At 46.7% G+C, this 18,121-nt stretch overlaps 1 protein-coding gene across 2 annotated transcripts in view; it reads left to right on the plus strand.

The window, feature by feature from the left end:
- LOC115205311 (centrosomal protein of 112 kDa) overlaps positions 1-18,121 on the plus strand; it is a 183,120-nt gene that overhangs the window by 87,683 nt on the left and 77,316 nt on the right. For both annotated transcript variants that reach the window (XM_029771136.1, XM_029771143.1), the window contains one exon: positions 9,816-9,998. In XM_029771136.1, coding sequence (XP_029626996.1) covers positions 9,816-9,998 — 183 coding nt within the window. The remainder of the gene's footprint in view (positions 1-9,815; positions 9,999-18,121) is intronic.

Raw genomic sequence — 18,121 nt, forward strand, 5'->3', positions numbered from 1 at the left:
CGCGGGACGGTTGAGCTAATGTGATTAGAATGACGTTGTAAGTAACAAGAACATTTCCCAGGACATAGACGTTTTATGTGGGCAGAAAGCTTAAATTCTTGTTAATCTAACTACTCTATCCAATTTACAGTAGCCATTACAGTGAAAAAATACCATGCTACTGTTTGAGGAGAGTGCACAAAAAAAACCTTATCACAGCAACTGGTTTGATACATTCACCTCTGAAGGTAAATGATGTACTTACATTCAGTAATCTTACTCTGATTTGTCATCCTGAGGGTCCCAGAGATAAAATGTACCATAGTTTTGTTTGGTAAAATCTATTTTTATATTCAAATGTAGAAACTGGGTTCTACATTTTAAACCCCTGCTGTGTCTACCGCCCCCCATCTAGATGTATGTTCTCTATAGTTATGTACTTCAAAATGTATCAATTGACCAATTCGGGCACATTTAGGCAGACTTGATACAACATTTTTAACAGAAATGCAATGATTCATTGGATCAGTCTAAAACTTTGCACATACACTGCTGCCTTCTAGTGGCCACAATCTAAATTGCGCCTAGACTCCTATGTGATATACATTTACATTTTAGTCATTTAGCAGACGCTCTTATCCAGAGCGACTTACAGTAGAGAATGCATACATTACATTAAAAGAAATTCCGTACTGGTCCCCCGTGGGAATCGAACCCACAACCCTGGCGTTGCAAACACCATGCTCTACCAACTGAGCCACACGGGACCACGTGCATTTCAAAGATGATGGAACAAAAAAAATTGGAAGCGCATGTTTTTTTCTTTGTATTCTCTTTTACAAGATCTAATGTGTTATATTCTCCAACATTAATTTCACATTTCCACAAACTTCAAAGTGTTTCCTTTCAAATGGTATCAAGAATATGCATATCCTTGCTTCAGGTCCTGAGCTACAGGCAGTTAGATTTGGGTATGTCATTTTAGGAGAAAATTGAAAAAAAGGGTACGATCCATTTAACTACCATGCAAATGGGTGCCATTGGTTGAAACGACTAAACACACAGACCTTTACATGTTTACATAGCATACTGTACACTGAGTGTATAAAACATTAGGAACAGACCTAATATTGAGTTGCACCCCCTTTTGGCCTCAGAACAGCCTCAATTTGTCAGGGCATTGACTCTACAAGGTGTCGAAAGCTTTCCACAGGGATGCTGGTCCCTGTTGACTCCAATGCTTTCCACAGTTGTGTCAAGTTGGCTGGATATACAGTGAGGGGGAAAAAGTATTTGATCCCCTGCTGATTTTGTACGTTTGCCCAGCGACAAATAAATGATCAGTTTATAATTTTAATGGTAGGTTTATTTGAACAGTGAGAGACAGAATAACAACAAAAGAATCCAGAAAAACGCATGTCAAAAATGTTATAAATTGATTTGCATTTTAATGAGGGAAATAAGTATTTGACCCCTCTGCAAAACATGACTTAGTACTTGGTGGCAAAACCCTTGTTGGCAATCACAGAGGTCAGACGTTTCTTGTAGTTGGCCACCAGGTTTGCACACATCTCAGGAGGGATTTTGTCCTACTCCTCTTTGCAGATCTTCTCCAAGTCATTAAGGTTTCGAGGCTGACGTTTGGCAACTCGAACCTTCAGCTCCCTCCACAGATTTTCTATGGGATTAAGGTCTGGAGACTGGCTAGGCCACTCCAGGACCTTAATGTGCTTCTTCTTGAGCCACTCCTTTGTTGCCTTGGCCATGTATTTTGGGTCATTGCCATGCTGGAATACCCATCCACGACCCATTTTCAATGCCCTGGCTGAGGGAAGGAGGTTCTCACCCAAGATTTGATGGTACATGGCCCCGTCCATCGTCCCTTTGATGCAGTGAAGTTGTCCTGTCCCCTTAGCAGAAAAACACCCCCAAAGCATAATGTTTCCACCTCCATGTTTGACGGTGGGGATGGTGTTCTTGGGGTCATAGGCAGCATTCCTCCTCCTCCAAACACGGCGAGTTGAGTTGATGCCAAAGAGCTCCATTTTGGTCTCATCTGACCACAACACTTTCACCCAGTTGTCCTCTGAATCATTCAGATGTTCATTGGCAAACTTCAGACGGGCATGTATATGTGCTTTCTTGAGCAGGGGGACCTTGCGGGCGCTGCAGGATTTCAGTCCTTCACGGCGTAGTGTGTTACCAATTGTTTTCTTGGTGACTATGGTCCCAGCTGCCTTGAGATCATTGACAAGATCCTCCCATGTAGTTCTGGGCTGATTCCTCACCGTTTTCATGGTCATTGCAACTCCACGAGGTGAGATCTTGCATGGAGCCCCAGGCCGAAGGAGATTGACAGTTCTTTTGTGTTTCTTCCATTGCGAATAATCGCACCAACTGTTGTCACCTTCTCACCAAGCTGCTTGGCGATGGTCTTGTAGCCCATTCCAGCCTTGTGTAGGTCTACAATCTTGTCCCTGACATCCTTGGAGAGCTCTTTGGTCTTGGCCATGGTGGAGAGTTTGGAATCTGATTGATTGATTGCTTCTGTGGACAGGTGTCTTTTTTACAGGTAACAAGCTGAGATTAGGAGCACTCCCTTTAAGAGTGTGCTCCTAATCTCAGCTCGTTACCTGTATAAAAGACACCTGGGAGCCAGAAATCTTTCTAATTGAGAGGGGGTCAAATACTTATTTCCCTCATTAAAATGCAAATCAATTTATAACATTGTTGACATGCACTTTTCAGGATTTTTTTATTATTCTGTCTCTCACTGTAGAAATAAACCTATCATTAAAATTATATACTGATCATTTATTTGTCAGTGGGCAAACGTACAAAATCAGCAGGGGATCAAATACTTTTTTCCCTCACTGTACTTTGGGTGGTGGACCATTGTTGATACACACGGGAAACTGTGGAGTGTGAAAAACCCAGCAGTGTTGCAGTTCTTGACACAAACCGGTGCACCTGGCACCTACTACCATACCCTGTTCAAAGGCACTTCAATATTTTGTCTTGCCCATTCACCCTCTGAATGACACTCATACACAATCCATGTCTCAGTTTTCTCAAGGCTTAAAAATCTTTCTTTAATCTGTCTCCTCCCCTTCATCTACACTGATTGAAGAGGATTTAACAAGTGACATCAATAAGGGATCATAGCTTTCACCTGGATTCACCTGATCAGTCTATGTCATGGAAAGAGCAGGTGTTTGTAATGTTTTGTACACTAATTGTATGTGGGACATTCTGAAATCCATTTGAGTTGAGTTTTTAAAAATTATTATATTTAGTCATTTTTTATTCCTCCATTGCCTCATCACAAAAGACACAGATGATATTCAACAGAGATTTGTGGTCTTAATCAACTATTAAACCCCCAATGGAAAACTCTGATTCAATCTGTGTTCGGCTCATACCGTCGTCTTATCATCCAGCCCCAACAGTTTCCTCTGATTAGAAATCTCCAAACCATTTTCCTTTTCTATTGAAATCTAACTCACTGATATAACGTCTACTTTTATGAGGAGAAAATTCAATTAACCCACTGGAATGTCCATTATCTGGTGGAAATGATGGGATTGTATGAAGAATTGGAGACACCATTCCCCTTAGTTGCTGTTCAATTTAGCCTCTTTGGAGCTGCGAAGTTAACTACCATGCCAAGGGGTGTCATCGGTTGAAACTACTAAACACACACTGAGACCATTACATGTTTACAAAGCATACTGTATATGTAGCCTATGTTTTAACTTGGTGTATGAGTTGAAAAACACGTTTTTAATATCACCTTTGTGTCGGCTACTATGTCCAATGAGAAATATTCGGTATTGTTGTGAGCCAACCTCATCTCTGTGACACTAGAGAGTCCACTCATTCTCACTGTATCCAGTCACTAACTAGGGTATCATCTGTGATTACAGTGTGTGTCAAAGACATGATTGATTTCCCGAGTCCTTTATTAAACACGTCTATCTCTCCACCTGCCGCCTAATAACCATCCCAACTCTCATTCCCCACACGCAGACAGACTAGCGGTGCGGGTCAATCGCTCCAGATGTTTTGGAGTGGAGGATATGAGAGCAATGTTTTGGTGGCAAATAGAGTAATGGTTTTCCGTTTCCGATTTGGTCCGTGGTGGAATCGTCGGTTTGAGGTTGCCCCTTTCCTAATAATCTCTCCATACAGGGGTTATTGAAGTTTGAATATAATCGTATCGTGAATTCTCCTTTTATTTATTTAAAATGCCCATTAAATTGGAGTTAAAGTGAGCAGAAGTGGAGCTCAATTGAAGATCTGAAAGTGTTTTCACAGGCCTCATTGTTGTAGTGACAATTGCGTTTCAGTCCTACCATTAAATAGTTTGTGTTTGTCGTCAAAAGCAGGTTTTTATCCTAGTTGTAATATTCCATTGTTTGTGTGTCAGTGTTGCTGAATCTGAAACATCTGAAAGTGTTTACCGGTATGTAAATATCATAATCCCTTTTAAATGGAGAACAGTATGCGACAGAAGGTGTCAAAGACAATTAGCAGAGTTCTGAAAATATTTAAGTGAAGATAATCAACACTAACCAAGGGAAGGAAATGAAAGAAAGACACAGGTGACAATCGCATCATTACATTTGGCGCCATTTACTAGAGAGAGAGAGAGAGAGAGAGAGAGAGAGAGAGAGAGAGAGAGAGAGAGAGAGAGAGAGAGAGAGAGAGAGAGAGAGAGAGAGAGATAGAGAGAGAGAGAGAGAGAGAGAGAGAGAGAGATAGAGAGAGAGAGAGAGAGAGAGAGAGAGAGAGAGAGAGAGAGAGAGAGAGAGAGAGAGAGAGAGAGGAGAGAGAGAGAGAGAGAGAGAGAGAGAGAGAGGAGAGAGAGAGAGAGAGAGAGAGAGAGAGAGAGAGAGAGAGAGAGAGAGAGAGAGAGAGATCCCTTGTAGTGAGATTGGTGTCTCAGGGTCACCAGGTCAAGTTTGCCCATTGAGCCAATCACAAAGGGACATTCCACTGAGGTCACATCAGTGAGAGTTTTAAAAGAGGCTCCATGTATAGAGGAGTTGTTTCCCTCTGCCCTCCAGGTCATTAGGACGTCACGCCAGCCCTTCACAGCCCTGCTCCTTGACGTTGAACTGACGTAGGGAGGTCATAAGGCTGTTATAGATGGTGTCGTAACCCCCGGACCCCACGGAAACCCCTAATCTGTCCTGCTCCTCAGATATTTGGTGACAACAAATGACAGAAAGTCTAGGTCTAGGAAACCCATCCACACAACGAAACGCTCATAGACACAGAAACGCTGACACGTACACACACAGGGCACACTTCTACACTCCCCACTGTGAAGAATCGAGTTCTTCTCTCTCCCATTCTCGTCACCCTGCTGAGGCCAGACAGTTCTCCCTCTCCCCTTCTCGTCACCCTGCTGAGGCCAGACAGTTCTTCCCTCTCCCCTTCTCGTCACCCTGCTGAGGCCAGACAGTTCTCCCTCTCCCCTTCTCGTCACCCTGCTGAGACCAGACTGTTCTCCCTCTCCCCTTCTCGTCACCCTGCTGAGGCCAGACAGTTCTCCCTCTCCCCTTCTCGTCACCCTGCTGAGGCCAGACTGTTCTCCGCTCTCCCCTTCTCGTCACCCTGCTGAGGCCAGACAGTTGTCCCTCTCCCCTTCTCGTCACCCTGCTGAGGCCAGACAGTTGTCCCTCTCCCCTTCTCGTCACCCTGCTGAGGCCAGACAGTTCACCCTCTCCCCTTCTCGTCACCCTGCTGAGGCCAGACAGTTCTCACTCTCCCCCTCGCCCTCCCTGAGGTTTGGGGTAACCCTCCTGGAGCAACAGTAGCAGTGTCCCGTTACCTCACTGTCTCTTTCCCAATTCTCAGCCTGTCCAGTCCTGTCACACACCCCCTAGTCCTCTGTTAGCAGCTCTACTGTGCCACTACACCCAGGCCCATCTCAATGACAGGAGCCCCTCAGTGACAGGACACACACTGTTCTGTAACACCGTCTCTGTAGACTCACTCAGTGACAGGACACACACTGTTCTGTAACACCGTCTCTGTAGACTCACTCAGTGACAGGACACACACTGTGCTGTAACACCGTCTCTCTCTAGACTCACTCAGTGACAGGACGCAGGCTGTGCTGTAACACCGTCTCTCTAGACTCACTCAGTGACAGGACGCAGGCTGTGCTGTAACACCGTCTCTCTAGACTCACTCAGTGACAGGACGCAGGCTGTGCTGTAACACCGTCTCTCTCTAGACTCACTCAGTGACAGGACGCAGGCTGTGCTGTAACACCGTCTCTCTCTAGACTCACTCAGTGACAGGACACACACTGTTCTGTAACACCGTCTCTCTAGACTCACTCAGTGACAGGACACACACTGTGCTGTAACACCGTCTCTCTCTAGACTCACTCAGTGACAGGACGCAGGCTGTGCTGTAACACCGTCTCTCTAGACTCACTCAGTGACAGGACGCAGGCTGTGCTGTAACACCGTCTCTCTAGACTCACTCAGTGACAGGACGCAGGCTGTGCTGTAACACCGTCTCTCTCTAGACTCACTCAGTGACAGGACGCAGGCTGTGCTGTAAACACCGTCTCTCTCTAGACTCACTCAGTGACAGGACACACACTGTTCTGTAACACCGTCTCTCTCTAGACTCACTCAGTGACAGGACGCAGGCTGTGCTGTAACACCGTCTCTCTAGACTCACTCAGTGACAGGACGCAGGCTGTGCTGTAACACCGTCTCTCTAGACTCACTCAGTGACAGGACACACACTGTGCTGTAACACCGTCTCTCTCTAGACTCACTCAGTGACAGGACGCAGGCTGTGCTGTAACACCGTCTCTCTCTAGACTCACTCAGTGACAGGACACACACTGTGCTGTAACACCGTCTCTCTCTAGACTCACTCAGTGACAGGACACACACTGTTCTGTAACACCGTCTCTCTCTAGACTCACTCAGTGACAGGACACACACTGTGCTGTAACACCGTCTCTCTCTAGACTCACTCAGTGACAGGACACACGCTGTGCTGTAACACCGTCTCTCTCTAGACTCACTCAGTGACAGGACGCAGGCTGTGCTGTAACACCGTCTCTCTAGACTCACTCAGTGACAGGACGCAGGCTGTGCTGTAACACCGTCTCTCTAGACTCACTCAGTGACAGGACGCAGGCTGTGCTGTAACACCGTCTCTCTCTAGACTCACTCAGTGACAGGACACACACTGTTCTGTAACACCGTCTCTCTAGACTCACTCAGTGACAGGACGCAGGCTGTGCTGTAACACCGTCTCTCTCTAGACTCACTCAGTGACAGGACACACACTGTGTAGCTGTTCTTCCAGGACCTCTCCTGCTGTGTCGTGGCCACACCGGCCCCTTTAAGAGCCTCAGCACCCAGAAGCCCTTTCTTCAGCAAGCCTGTGACGTAACTAGGATGTTAGTGTTTCTCTCTCTCTCTCTCTGCCTCTCTCTCTCTCTCTCTCTGCCTCTCTCTCTCTCTCTGCCTCTCTCTCTCTCTCTCTGCCTCTCTCTGCCTCTCTCTCTCTGCCTGTCTCTGCCTGTCTCTGTCTCTCTCTCTCTGTCTCTCTCTCTGCCTCTCTCTCTCTGCCTCTCTCTCTGCCTCTCTCTCTCTGCCTCCTTTTGTAATGTTACTTTTTGAAAACAGATCTAGCTCGGCCTTCCTGTCCACCTCCAACCCCCCCCCCCCCCCCCAACACCAAAACCCTGAAATGAAATCAGGATGGTCACACGAAACAGTAAGCCAACGCTTCCCCACTTGTCTCTCCTGTCGTCGGGTGTCACGCTGCTGTTGTAGTTTTGCGTAGGAATTAGCCGCCTATCAGTCAGCCCATCAGACTCTGACATGCTGTGGAGATATGAATCCTGATCTGTGGCACGATTCTGCATGACTGTGAAATCCAGTTGCTGGATATTATTATGTCTCTATGATATTACTGAATGAATGATATTATAGTGAATGGAATTGAATTACAGAGCAGATGTCATGTATTAACTCTGTGGGACCAGCAAAGCCGAACATCTCCAATGACAATAACACGGAAGATGGCCAGGCCGGTCTCACACAATGCTTTGTTTGTGGTAAACTGTCCAAGAGGATGTTGCTCTAGAAATGAGCTGTGGGATGTCTTTCTGAAAACTACTGTTTATGTCCCAAGTGTGTGAGTATGTGTGTTTATTAGTGTGTGTCTAGTAGTGTATGTGCGTGTTTTAGTAGTGTATGTGTGTTTTGGTAGAATGTATCAATACTAACTAATTCCTTACAAATGTAGATGCGACAGCAATAAAAGAAACACAGAAACTCCAGGTAAAACATTTTATTCAGTCATCCCTCCCTCCCTTTCCTTCCAGTTTGCAAATCTCTGCGTGGCTAATAGAAGTTTCTTTTGTGGCCTTCACTGAGTGAGGAATCCAGCTTCCTGTCGATATACCCATTCATCACCAGAATAGTATTAGCCTAAGCGTAAGCATTGTCTGGAGCTTGGGGCTAAACCTGTGGGCTGGGACTAGGGCTCTCTAACGGCCTAGTCTCTGTCTGTCTGTCCTGCCTGTGTGTCCTGTCTGTCTGTCCTGTCTGTGGCAGGCCCAGGTAGGGTGCTGGGGGAGCACAATGTGTGGAGGATTAGCTTCAGAGCTGGAGCTGGGCCCCAGCCCAGGGCCCCTGCTGGCCTTTCACAGCCCCGGCAGGGGAGCACACCGCGGGGATGGGACAGGGTCACGGGTACCCCGCCATGGGGGAGTGAGAGCAGAGAGAGCGGAGCCTGGGAAAAAAGCAGACACTGGCGGTGCTTGGGCTTTAGCGTTCTCAGCGCTCCGCCACCAGGCTTTACCTCACAGCAGGTGACTTGTCTCAGATCCGCAGCGCTAGGCTAACAGAGCTAACGCTGTAGAGTGGAGCTGTCTGTAGACACTGGGATAGCCTAGCTCAACTGACTGACAGCATGGTACGTTTGTAAAGGGGTTCTTTCTTTTGGAGGATTCTTTTGTATTTTTCCCCGTCTCTTTTTTCTTTTAGGTTTTCTGTTAATTCTATCAGACGATGACTCACTGTCTCAGTGTGTCGGTTGGGGCAAAATTTCTGTTGGTCAGCTTGTGGGAAGCTTTTTGTTATTTCATCCTCTAAATACTCTCTCATTGTCAGCATAGATCCGTACAGCTACGATCATTTGGCGGCGATAGGCAACCAAATTTGAAAGCAAACACTGAGATTGTATGATTTGATTGTTCTGCAGCAGTCTGTCGGACTCTGAATGAATATGATGACAGGTTGAAGTAACACGTTCCATCTCCTCTCCGCTTTTTGTAGATTTCTCCCCTCCGAAGTTCGTTCCTGTCTTCCTTCTCCTCACGTCCTCTGAGTATAATGATGATAGGCATCGCCCTTACTAAGCCCATTTCCCCACGCTGTGAGACTCATAGCATGGGGCGAGGGTAGCTCCTCTAGTAGCCAGATGGCTAACCCCTCACAGCCTCTCTGCATAGACAGCCCAAGCTAACTGCTCATTTATATGCCAATAGGAGAGGGGCGACAGGAGTCCGATTTGGAGAAAGAGAGCGAGAGATAGTGAGATGGAAACAGTGTGAGGTAATAATGATGTAAATGAATTGCATTATGTCGTGGAGTCATCGAATCGTGAGGCAAGAGACAAACGTTGTCTTTTTTTTGGTCCTGTCCTTTGTGCAACGGCGGGGCGCATTGGAGTATGGGGAGGGATGGAAGGGATGTATGGGTGGATTGATGGACAAATTGTCATGACGACAGGGCTGGGGCTGATTGTAGTCTTCTTCCTCTCACCTCCTGTTGTCCAATCAGATGTGCGAGCAGCGTGCAGGGCAGGAGCAGGAGAGGATGCGTCTACAGCAGCATTACAGCACGGAGAGGGACAATCTGGTCCAGCAGCGCCAGCGGGAGGTGGGCACCATGGAGAGGGAGGCGCGGGCCGCCCTGCACCAGCACCAGCAGCAGACCCAGGAGTGGAGGCAACGCGACGCCCAGGTAGGAGGTCTCACTACTCTCCTCTGGTCCGCACTGCTCTCCCGCAGGTTCTCTCCTGGTCACCATTTTGTTTAGCCATTAACGTTCTGTGGTGCTGGGCTTTCAAAAACGCTGCGAGTAGTACTTTCTCACCTGCTGCTAGGTGCGATTTCTGAGCAGAATTTGCGTTTTGCGGGCGAATGTTTTGTAGGGGTGCAGGTGTGTGTGAGCGGAAAGGAAAGAATTCCGAATTCTTATTTAAATTCTTATTTGCGAAGTAAAATAGGAAGCACCGTTGTTGTTTTAGGAAGGACTGCAAATTATTGTAAAAGTTAAATGCCGATTAAACCGAAAGAAATGAATATTATCATACAGTGCTAACTTCTAATGCGATTCTGTATTTCTTTCCTAGTTTCGCGGCAGGGTTCCGTGCTAGACGTGAAAAGACTTGAAACGTCTGGAAACCACAGGTTGCCAGATAAAGGAAAGGAAGGCTCTTGGTCGCTGTGCAGTAGCTCTGGCCTTTTATTCCCCAAACCCTGGGTTGCATTTCTCTCCTTTCTTTCCCTGGTTCACCGGGGTCGGTATCAGCCGTGTATCAGCCGCATACGGCGAGTGCCCCGTAATCCCCCTACGGAGGAACAGGCTGTACATGGCATTCTCCCCTCACCGCAGGTAGCCATCTCCCTCCCATAAGCACCAGTTACTTTCCCATTACAACAACACACTACCGCTACAATGGCTATATGACATTTGGGGCTGTATTGATGGAGTCCCCATCCCCAAGCCTATTATGTTTCCAGCAGGTTTTCTCTCCCTGCTCCACTCTCTTCCCTCCATCTCCCCTCTCCTCGCCACTTCTCCTGCCTGGCTAGCATGGAGACTCTGTGGGAAGCCATTTGACAGATCAGCCCCCATCTGGGGATGTATTTGACTCCTCAAGCCTCCAGATGAAATGTAGAATGTCAGCATGGCGAGGGCTTGTTTATTGGCTCCTGGCTGGAGACGAGGTGTCCAGCCGTGCACATTCAGTATTTTGGGACATTTGGACAAACGGGGAATGTTTTTGCAGTGAACGGCGGGTACAGATGGTTCCCAGGTTACACAACTGCGTACGAACAACAGAATGGAATTTCGCCGTTAAGAAACTTTATTTTCTATCATTAGGATTATTATTATTTTTAAGAAGTAGGCCTAGTATGAAATAGTATAGGCCTAGATTTAAAAGCATTTAGACTTAAATGGGGAATAAAATAAATATATTGTCTTTACTATTTGACATTATTGGCCATAAATAAATTAATAGCAATATGATTAGAGCTATAGAAAGATGGCATTAAAACTGTAGCATTTCAAGGTCAAACAGTCAAATGTTTTAGAAACATTGTTATTTCATGTTCGTCCTCTCCATACATTTGACAGTAAGACAGGGTTATGTGTACAGTACACACTGTTCTATATGGCCTGCTCCTGTCAGTGGAAGAAAACATCATCTTCCTCCACACACACACACACACACACACACACACACACACACACACACACACACACACACACACGCGCACAGCTACCCTGAACACACTCTCTCAACTATGATTTGCGGTATCTGTTGGCACCCACTCTACTATTGTGGTTAGTCTGTCTGTCTCTGCCATGGCCATCGCTCGACCATACGATTATGTGGAGCCGCAACGCACCCCAAAATCTCCCCTCCCCCAATTAAAAATAAATACAACTAAACTTCTCTCTGTGGTTAGGGATCTTGGAGAGCAGCAGTTGGGCTCCAGAATTTACGTATGTTATTTGTATTTTTTTAACCCTTATTTTACCAGGTAGGTTGACTGAGAGCACATTCTCATTTACGGTAAGGACCTGGGGAATAGTTACAGGGCACAGGAGGGGGGATGAATGAGCCAATTGGAAAGATTCACTTTTCTAACATCACGTTAAGTTCCATATTATGAAGTCGTTTTGCATTACCAAAGATGTTTATCCCTTTGAAACTCTGTCACACAGATGGAAATAAATGGGGGGGTTCAACCTCCACAGATTCTGAGAGTTTTGAAAGAGGAACGTTGAAAAGCAGAGTATTTTGTTGATGCATCCAGCAAATATGAACGCTTTCTGAAACTGGCAAGCATAGCTTAAATGCACTACTTAATTCCTACTACTTAGTACTTTTCACTATTGCGAGGCTTAAGTGGTATTCAACATTCCATCAAACGACAAGCGACAGACAATGGAATCTGTCCCGATGTCACTGCCAGGATTTGGGAATCAATTCCTGGCGAGGTGATTGGATCCAGGCCCTGCTTTCCCGCTCTTCCTTCTGTTCCTGGAATCTCTGGAAGGATTGTGTTGCTCGCTTACTCTCTCTCTTCCTGACTATGGAAAGCTGGCAGAGGGAGCGGATGTCAGCCACACGTCGTGAGGATGAGTAATCCCGACTCATCCCCTTCACATGGTAGGATGAGTCTAATAAATAGGCTGGCCTCCACCCCACCCAACCAGTTGGGAAGGACAACAAATGAGTTGTGGTCAACATGGAGGAGGATGAAATGCAGGAGGAGGAAAAGACATAGGAGGAGATGCAGGAGAATGAAGAGCCTACGCAGGAGGAGAAGGAGATGCAGCAGGAAGAGGAGAAGGAGATGCAGCAGAAAGAGATGGGTATGCAGCAGGAAGAGGAGATGGGTATGCAGCAGGAAGAGGAGATGGAGATGCAGCAGAAAGAGAAGGGGATGCAGCAGGAAGAGGAGATGGAGATGCAGCAGAAAGAGAAGGGGATGCAGCAGGAAGAGGAGAAGGAGATGCAGCAGGAAGAGGAGATGGGTATGCAGCAGGAAGAGGAGAAGGAGATGCAGCAGGAAGAGGAGATGGAGATGCAGCAGAAAGAGAAGGGGATGCAGCAGGAAGAGGAGAAGGGGATGCAGCAGGAAGAGGAGAAGGAGATGCAGCAGAAAGAGAAGGGGATGCAGCAGGAAGAGGAGATGGGTATGCAGCAGGGAAGAGGAGAAGGAGATGCAGCAGGAAGAGGAGAAGGAGATGCAGCAGAAAGAGATGGGTATGCAGCAGGAAGAGGAGATGGGTATGCAGCAGGAAGAGGAGAAGGAGATGCAGCAGGAAGAGGAGAAGGAGATGCAGCAGAAAGAGAAGGGGATGCAGCAGGAAGAGGAGATGGGTATGCAGCAGGAAGAGGAGAAGGAGATGCAGCAGGAAGAGGAGAAGGAGATGCAGCAGAAAGAGAAGGGGATGCAGCAGGAAGAGGAGATGGGTATGCAGCAGGAAGAGGAGAAGGAGATGCAGCAGGAAGAGGAGAAGGGGATGCAGCAGAAAGAGAAGGGGATGCAGCAGGAAGAGGAGATGGAGATGCAGCAGAAAGAGAAGGGGATGCAGCAGGAAGAGGAGAAGGGGATGCAGCAGAAAGAGAAGGGGATGCAGCAGGAAGAGGAGATGGAGATGCAGCAGAAAGAGAAGGGGATGCAGCAGGAAGAGGAGAAGGGGATGCAGCAGGAAGAGGAGAAGGGGATGCAGCAGGAAGAGGAGAAGGAGATGCAGCAGAAAGAGAAGGGGATGCAGCAGGAAGAGGAGATGGAGATGCAGCAGAAAGAGAAGGGGATGCAGCAGGAAGAGGAGATGGAGATGCAGCAGAAAGAGAAGGGGATGCAGCAGGAAGAGGAGATGGAGATGCAGCAGAAAGAGAAGGGGATGCAGCAGGAAGAGGAGATGGAGATGCAGCAGAAAGAGAAGGGGATGCAGCAGGAAGAGGAGAAGGGGATGCAGCAGGAAGAGGAGAAGGGGATGCAGCAGGAAGAGGAGAAGGGGATGCCACAGGAGGTGGTGGAACACAGGGGTTCTCTGTCCTGGCCTCATCACCATTTGTTGTTATCCAGGATACTCTGCTGGAGCACCTTCCCTGAACAACTGTCTCTGTTACCCAGCTAAATAAAGGCCTGGAGTCTGGACAGAGACAACTGTCTCTGTTACCCAGCTAAATAAAGGCCTGGAGTCTGGACAGAGACAACTGTCTCTGTTACCCAGCTAAATAAAGGCCTGGAGTCTGGACAGAGACAACTGTCTCTGTTACCCAGCTAAATAAAGGCCTGGAGTCTGGACAGAGACAACTGTCTCTGTTACCCAGCTAAATAAAGGCCTGGAGTCTGGACAGAGACAACTGTCTGTGTTACCCAGCTAAATAAAGGCCTGGAGTCTGGACAGGGATAGCTCAATTAAAGAGATCAATTAAAGAAACATTGCAGAAGTGGAGAAAGTCAAAGTTGTAGATCCATTATAATATTTTGAGAGAGCAACTTGAAATATATAACAATTAGAAATGCCAGACGGACTCATTTTTCTAACTTGATCACAATTAATCAGAATTAATCCAGAGTGCTCTTCTCCACCATTGATGACCTGATAAATCCTACCCCCTCAAACCTATGTGAATTTTCCTCCACATCTAAATGTGATACGTTTGCGGAGATAAGATGACCAACGTTAGGCTGGGTATCAGTCAAGCAAGACCTGATGAGAAGTTTTGTTCCCTAGCCTACCACGTAAAGGCACTATGGACATGCTCAGGAAAGTGATATCACAACTTAAGCCTTCTACCTGCCTTCTGGATCCTATCCCCACCACCTTCTTCAAAACTGTTTTTAATTGCATATCTGAAGAAGTGCAAACTATTGTTAATCACTCACTGTTCACAGGCACTATCTCCACTGTGCTGAAAACTGCTGTGCGGAAACTGCTTCTGAAGAAAAGTCATCTAGATTCTGCGGCTCTGAGCAATTTTCGCCCAATCTCCAACCTTCCATTCTTAAGCAACATTCAGGAGAAATTCGTTTTCAAACAGCTAAATAATGTTTTGGTGCCAACTGTGTTTAAAAAAAAAATGGAATGTGTTTTTTGTGCCCACCACAGCACAGAGACAGCCTTAGTTAAAGTGGTAAAGGATCTTAGCGCCAACACAGATGCCACACAGCTCTCTGTCCTCTGAAGGACAACACTGTTGACCATGTTGTCCTTCTGGACAGACAGGAGAGGTGGGTTAGCCTCTGGTCCAGTCAGATTGGTTTACAACCTATTTAACCGGTCAAGACTTTTTTTTGTGTGACTCTTGGTGAACATAACTCTGAGAAAATACATATGAAGTTCCACAAGGTTGGATTTTGGGTCCGGTACCCTTCAGTTTATGTATGTTACCCCTTGGCAGCGTTATCAGAACGCAAAGCATTGATTTTCACTGCTACGCAGATGATTCACCGGTTTTAAGGTCTCTGCATTAGCTGTCTGGGAGTTTTACAATTCATTTTAAGATTCTTCTATTGGTTTTTAAATCAATCCACGATTGTGCCCCCCAATACATGTCAGACATGCTTTTAAGTTATGTACCCAGTAGGTTCCTCAAAGTGAGTTTGCCGATCGGCATCTCAAAGACCTCGATGAGCCAATGTTTTGGATGAAATCATTAGCAAAATGAGCAGTTGCATTCAACTTCCATACACCATCGCACAACCGGTTGAAGTCGAGAGGTTTCTTTGCCATCAATGGGTTCCCAAATACGAATGGATCAATAGACAGCACCCACATCGCCATAAAAACACCATCCCAAAAGGAATTTAACTATGTGGACAGAAAAGTCTTCCACTCACTTAATGTGGAGGTTATGTGATGTGCAAAAGATGCTGCTGCATGTGGGTGGCCAGGTGGAACGCACAACTCATTCAATCTGCACAACAGCAATGTTGGCCTATACACCTACAGGATGGAGCTGTTGAGGATGGATGGCTTATTGGTGACTGTCGCCTACTCATTTGAAATATATTTGCCATTGCAGGCCGTCATTGTAAGTAAGAGTTTGTTCTTAACTAACTTCACTAATTAAATAAAGGTTATATAAAAAACGGTTATTTAAAAAAAATAAAGCAACTTGAATTGTCCTAATGGTCCTCTTTATTTGACTGGTCAAGCCACAACTGGCCGAGCCAAATAGAACCTTTTGGTTGTATGAACAGTTGGTATATGGTGATCTACTACCGGTGTGTGTATGATGCTCGTAGGATTGTTTTAGAAATCACACTTTTTCTATGTGTACAAACATGACAGTGTTGTTTAAATGAGCTTTGTGCAGTGACAGTGTTGTTTAAATGCGCTGCTGTGATATTACACTGCTCAAAAAAATAAAGGGAACACTTAAACAACACAATGTAACTCCAAGTCAATCACACTTCTGTGAAATCAAATTGTCCACTTAGGAAGCAACACTGATTGACAATAAAATTCACATGCTGTTGTGCAAATGGAATAGACAACAGGTGGAAATTATAGGCAATTAGCAAGACACCCCCAATAAAGGAGTGGTTCTGCAGGTGGTGACCAGAGACCACTTCTCAGTTCCTATGCTTCCTGGCTGATGTTTTGGTCACTTTTGAATGCTGGCGGTGCTTTCACTCTAGTGGTAGCATGAGACGGAGTCTACAACCCACACAAGTGGCTCAGGTAGTGCAGCTCATCCAGGATGGCACATCAATGCCAGCTGTGGCAAGAAGGTTTGCTGTGTCTGTCAGCGTAGTGTCCAGAGCATGGAAGCGCTACCAGGAGACAGGCCAGTACATCAGGAGACGTGGAGGAGGCCGTAGGAGGGCAACAACCCAGCAGCAGGACCGCAACCTCCGCCTTTGTGCAAGGAGGAGCAGGAGAAGCACTGCCAGAGCCCTGCAAAATGACCTCCAGCAGGCCACAAATGTGCATGTGTCTGCTCAAACGGTCAGAAACAGACTCCATGAGGGTGGTATGAGGGCCCGACGTCCACAGGTGGGGGTTGTGCTTACAGCCCAACACCGTGCAGGACGTTTGGCATTTGCCAGAGAACACCAAGATTGGCAAATTCGCCACCGGCGCCCTGTGCTCTTCACAGATGAAAGCAGGTTCACACTGAGCACGTGACAGACGTGACAGAGTCTGGAGACGCCGTGGAGAACGTTCTGCTGCCTGCAACATCCTCCAGCATGACCGGTTTGGCGGTGGGTCAGTCATGGTGTGGGGTGGCATTTCTTTGGGGGGCCGCACAGCCCTCCATGTGCTCGCCAGAGGTAGCCTGACTGCCATTAGGTACCGAGATGAGATCCTCAGACCCCTTGTGAGACCATATGCTCGTGCGGTTGGCCCTGGGTTCCTCCTAATGCAAGACAATACTAGACCTCATGTGGCTGGAGTGTGTCAGCAGTTCCTGCAAGTGGAAGGCATTGATGCCATGGACTGGCCCGCCCGTTCCCCAGACCTGAATCCAATTGAGCACATCTGGGACATCATGTCTCGCTCCATCCACCAACTCCACGTTGCACCACAGACTGTCCAGGAGTTGGCGGATGCTTTAGCCCAGGTCTGGGAGGAGATCCCTCAGGAGACCATCCGCCACCTCGTCAGGAGCATGCCCAGGCGTTGTAGGGAGGTCATACAGGCACGTGGAGGCCACACACACTACTGAGCCTCATTTTGACTTGTTTTAAGGACATTACATCAAAGTTGGATCAGCCTGTAGTGTGGTTTTCCACTTTAATTTTGAGTGTGACTCCAAATCCTGACCTCCATGGGTTGATAAATTGGATTTCCATTGATGATTTTTTGTGTGATTTTGTTGTCAGCACATTCAACTATGTAAAGAAAAAAGTATTTAATAAGATTATTTATTTCATTCAGATCTAGGATGTGATGTTTAAGTGTTCCCTTTATTTTATTGAGCAGTATAGTTAAATGCACTTTGTGCAGTGACGGTGCTGTTTTAAATGAGCTTTGTGCAGTGACGGTGCTGTTTTAAATGAGCTTTGTGCAGTGACGGTGCTGTTTTAATTGAGCTTTGTGCAGTGACAGTGCCGTTTTAATTGAGCTTTGTGCAGTGACGGTGCTGTTTTAAATGAGCTTTGTGCAGTGACGGTGCTGTTTTAAATTGAGCTTCGTGCAGTGACGGTGCTGTTTTAAATGAGCTTTGTGCAGTGACGGTGCTGTTTTAATTGAGCTTTGTGCAGTGACGGTGCTGTTTTAATTGAGCTTTGTTCTGTGACAGTGCCGTTTTAATTGAGCTTTGTGCAGTGACAGTGCCGTTTTAATTGAGCTTGTGCAGTGCAGTGACGGTGCTGTTTTAA

The sequence above is a fragment of the Salmo trutta genome, chromosome 1, assembly GCF_901001165.1.
Source record: "Salmo trutta chromosome 1, fSalTru1.1, whole genome shotgun sequence".
In the NCBI taxonomy this organism is placed as follows: domain Eukaryota; kingdom Metazoa; phylum Chordata; class Actinopteri; order Salmoniformes; family Salmonidae; genus Salmo; species Salmo trutta.